The sequence below is a fragment of the Triticum urartu genome, chromosome 7 (assembly GCF_003073215.2).
Source record: "Triticum urartu cultivar G1812 chromosome 7, Tu2.1, whole genome shotgun sequence".
Lineage (NCBI taxonomy): Eukaryota > Viridiplantae > Streptophyta > Magnoliopsida > Poales > Poaceae > Triticum > Triticum urartu.
In genome coordinates this window covers 77,140,337-77,145,112 of record NC_053028.1, presented here as the reverse complement: position 1 = coordinate 77,145,112, position 4,776 = coordinate 77,140,337, and the positions used below count along the sequence as shown (strand labels likewise).

At 47.0% G+C, this 4,776-nt stretch overlaps 1 protein-coding gene across 1 annotated transcript; it reads left to right on the top strand.

Annotated features, from left to right (window-relative positions):
• Positions 1-818: 818 nt before the first annotated feature.
• Positions 819-3,534, top strand: LOC125524433 (galactoside 2-alpha-L-fucosyltransferase-like). The gene is made up of 3 exons (XM_048689488.1): positions 819-924; positions 1,111-1,939; positions 2,307-3,534. The coding sequence occupies exons 1-3, from the start codon at positions 915-917 to the stop codon at positions 2,962-2,964; spliced, it is 1,497 nt and encodes a 498-aa protein (XP_048545445.1). The 5' UTR covers positions 819-914; the 3' UTR covers positions 2,965-3,534.
• The last annotated feature ends 1,242 nt before the right edge of the window (positions 3,535-4,776 follow it).

Below are 4,776 nucleotides of genomic sequence, written 5' to 3'. Positions count from 1 at the left end.
GCACTTTTTTAGTATGCAAAGAATAAGCATATAACAGTGCAATTTTCACACTCTAGTGTAACTCATACATATAGCATGAAGTACTTACGCGTATACATTTCCACTTATCCAACATGTCAAAAATATTCGTGTAGAGGAAAGAAAAACCGACTATAAAAAGGAAAAAAGAAAAGTAAAATCACAAACAAACAAATAAAGACAATGTCTAAAGGGCTTCAAGCCGAATAGAAAAATCGACTTACCCTAAGCAGGGCAAAGTCAGAAATTCGTCCTAAGGCGAATCAACCTGTGGTTGGATGGTTAGAAGGACAGTGGTATCTCTAGCCCACCAGGATTCAAATTCTGATGCTCGCATTATTCCTGGATTATTTCAGGATTTCCGGTGACGCACTTTCAGTGGAAGGAGACGTTCCTGTCGACGACGAGGCTCCTCCGGTGACTTCGTAAATCTCAAGATTAAATGTCGGCTCAATCTTTTGGAAATGTTCATAGGGGTAGGGTGTGCATGTGTGCATTCATAAGGGTGAGTGTATGCGCGTATGTATGAGCGCTTGCGTCTGTACTATGTTAAAAAAAATCAGCCTAAGAAAAAATTGAACAAGTAAAAAATTCAGCTTCAGAAAAATCAACTTGTCCAATAAGGGCAAGTCAAAAAATCAGCCTAAGAAACCATGACACAAGGAAAAAAAATAGCACGAATCTTGAGGAAAGTACCATGACAAGCTTACAGATCTTTATAAAACCATCGGGATTTCGCGGCTCGATCGGGTGACCTATATGTGTGGTTGTGCTAGGGAGATGATGGACATGGGTGGCAACAAGAAGGCGGAAGATCATCCGGTGGCGGACGCGGCGTGCTCGGTGAGGAGGAGGGTGCGCTGGCCGTGTGGCAGAACGCCGCCCAGCTGACCGCGATGGGTGGAGGTACAAGCAAGCTCTCTTGCTTGATTTGCATATACCCATGATTAGGTGCAAATTAGTCGTCCGCTTTTACCGATCCCCACAACTCGAGCCTGCTCATGCTTGCTTGATCGAATTTAATCATCTTGATCGTCTCACATCAAATTGGTAAACATTACAAGTTCTCGATCGTATTTGATAATTCCTCAGGATTACTGAACGTCTCTCGTCAGAGCGCCGCCGGCGCAGACGAGCTCTTTGGCAGCCTTCTCTCGCCGGGCTTTGACCGACGCGCGTGCCTGAGCCGCTACCAGTCCCCGCATTACTACAAGCGCTCACCGTACGCGCCTTCGCCGCACCTCCTCCAGAAGCTGCGCGACTACGAGGCGCTGCACAGCAGGTGCGGCCCCGGCACGCCGCCGTACGCCAAGTCCGTCGATCACCTCCGGTCCGGCAGCAGCAGCAGCAAGGAGGACAAGGAGTGCAACTACCTCGTGTGGATCCCCTACAATGGCCTCGGCAATCGGATGCTGTCGCTGATCAGCACGTTCCTCTACGCACTCCTCACCGACCGCGTCCTCCTCGTACACTCCACGGACGACTTCACCGACCTATTCTGCGAGCCGTTCCCCGGTGTGAATGCGACCTGGGTGCTCCCGCCGGACTTCCCCGTCGCCGACATATCCCGGCTCGGGGTGCGCTCCAACCAGTCGTACGGGAACCTCCTCGCCGGCAAGAAAATCGACAACGACCCGACCAAGGCGACGGCGCAATCGGTACCGCCGTACGTGTACCTGCACCTGGCGCACGACCTCCGGCGCTCGGACCGGCTCTTCTACTGCAACGACGACCAGCTCGTACTGGCCAAGGTGAACTGGCTGCTGCTGCAGAGTGACTACTATTTCGTGCCGGCGCTGTACGACATGGCCGAATTCGAAGGTGAGCTCCGGAGGCTGTTCCCGGCCAAGGAGAGCGTGTCGCATCTTCTCGGCCGTTACCTCCTCCACCCGTCCAACTTCGTTTGGGGCATGATCACCAGGTACCAAGGTTTTGGTTACCGGTCGAAATTTCAAGATTTTCCATGGTTACCGCGTATTTCCGTGCCCCTCGGTGAATGCCCGTACCAAGCAAAAAATACTATTTTTTTAACTTTTTTGAATTTAAACACTTAATTTATAGTAAAGTATGTAGGATCTAATTAATACTATGAGAGTTGGTTCTGGCGTGTTGATAGCAACCTAGTTTCTGTTTTGATAGGACTCTGGTTCAAATGTTCGTTCATTCACTTATTTGAATTCAAAATTCAACTGTAAAATTCATTCAAGATATTCTCGGTAACCGTGGTAACCGCGTTTATCAGTCCCCCTCGGTAAAAATGCCTCATTCGGTAACCAAAACCTTGCCAGGTACTACCACACCTACATGGCCCAGGCGGAGGAGAGGATCGGCATGCAGATCAGGATTTTCTCCTGGGCATCCATCCCCGTCGACGACATGTACAACCAAATCATGGCGTGCTCGCGACAGGAGCACATACTGCCGGAGGTCGTCAATGGCGACGCCGCGGCGAGCGCTAGTAGCCATGGCGGCTCCAAATCCAAGGCCATCTTGATCGCGTCGCTGCAAGCAGACTACTACGACAGGGTCAAGTCGACGTACTACGAGCACGCGGCCAAGGGCGGGGGCATGGTGGGGGTGTTCCAGCCGAGCCACGAGAAGCAGCAGATAATGGGGCAACGGTCGCACAACCAGAAGGCGCTCGCCGAGATCTTCCTGCTCAGCTTCTCTGACGTGCTGCTCACCACAGGGATATCCACGTTCGGCTACATGAGCAGCAGCCTCGCCGGACTGCGGCCGACGATGCTAATGATCCCGAAAGACGGCAAAGTGCCTGAGCCGCCGTGCGTGCGCGCCGTGTCCATGGAGCCGTGCTTCCACATGACGCCCGATGTTGAGTGCCAGGGGAAGGCAGTGAACAAGGAAGAGCTGTCTCACCACGTCAAGAAGTGTGAGGATGTGGGCAAAGGAATTAAACGGAATAAAGGTATCAAATTATTTGATTAATTAGAAACCAGCTGGTCATCATGGGTATCAGGTGGTACCAACCCTTACATGCTACCATGCTATCATCTTACAAATTTCAAATTTAAACATGTCAAAAAATTCTTAAAAAATCATGGATATTGACAACACAAATGTCCACAACCCCTAAAAATTAGGATCAAAATTCAAAATACACATGGTAAACAAAAAGACAAATTCAGATGTGAATAGTGACATTTTTGCTTTTGTCTTCTTCTGACACTATTCATGATGGATTTGTCTTTTTTGTTTCTCTATGTCTATGTCGAATTTTGATCTGAATTTTGTAGCGATTGTCAACATATGTGTTGTGAACATCTGTGATTTTTTCAGAACTTTTCGACATGTTTAAATTTCAATTTTTGTAAGTTGGTAGGATGGTAGTATTTGAGGATTGGTATCACCTGATATTTTCCCAAGGGTATCTAGTTATTATTTGAGTGGAAATAAAATCAAGTGGTCACATTTGCACGGGACAGTCATTTGGTCCTCAACCCGTACATATGCACGGGACAGTCATTTGTCATGTCAGCAATAATAAAATTACTGAAAATTATTTGCTTCTAATGAGTCCAGTGGAACTTTCGTTCTAGCCAGCTTTTTTTTAGCAATTTCGATTGATTTTCTCCAATTATTACTGTAAAATTGCACATTTGTTTTCACAGATGTGCAACTGTATTTATTTATAGCTTTTCAGTAGTATGTTTGACTCTATTGTGTACTAGTAGAACGCCCGTGCATTGTCACGGACTACAATGCATATAAATGAATCAAACAAATGATTAAGGCTGTTTCTAAGGTCAAAACTTATTTCTACGTCACATGTCCGGACGTGTTCGGACATCAAACGGGTGCTAGCGGACTCCCCAAAATCCAACCGTCTAAATACTCCGGGCTCTCTCAAATCCAGCTCATATGTCAGGTAGAAATGTGGTTGTCTGGACTATCCACCATATTATCTTCAACATATGATCACAAAAATCACACCCCACGACACACCCTTCTCTTTTTATGTTAGACCCTCCCCTCCTCTCGGTTTTCCCCTGTAGCGAAACATTTCTTATTGATGCCCTCTCCTTTAAAATCAGATGACGCCCACCTTGAGGGTGTCCTGTACTAAGGGGTCCTAGGGCTGCCGACCTATGTCTCATGGGCCGGGCTGGTAGGCCACTCCAGATTCAGTTAAGGAAGGCCGGACTATAGAAGATTTCGTACTCCAGAGGGAAATCCCCGAAGACTTGGCATCTCCTCCAAGAAAGGTTTGGCGTAGTTGGTGTATTTGTCTCCTGATGGCAACCGACGATATGTTTTGTTTGGACATAATTGCATTGATTAACTCCTACATAATGTTTTTTTGCGTTTCAAATGTGAAAACACATATATACCCTAACTATTACAAAGATTTCCTCCGGTTTGTCCGAAGTGGGACTTTCCAGATTAGTCTGGGAACTCACTAAAGAAGAAAGTGATGGCGGTGAAACCGGTCACATCCCAGAGTGGGATCTTGGGGGTATAAAACTTTTTCTTTGCGTGTTCCTTTGCGCCGTAACCATGGACAATCTTCATCATTTAACAGGATGCTTGGGTCAATCTTCACTGTGAAGGGAGCAATTTCATGAAACTTTTCACAATCTCCTGACATGTCTGTCTTGGCCTCCACTCCCACAATGTTTTTTTCCTAAAGGAACTACGTGGCGCTTTGGCTCATCGTATGATGTATTCGCTTCCTTATCTTTTCTTTTTCTCGGCTTCATAGACATGTCCTTCACATAGAAATCGTGCGCCACGTCATTG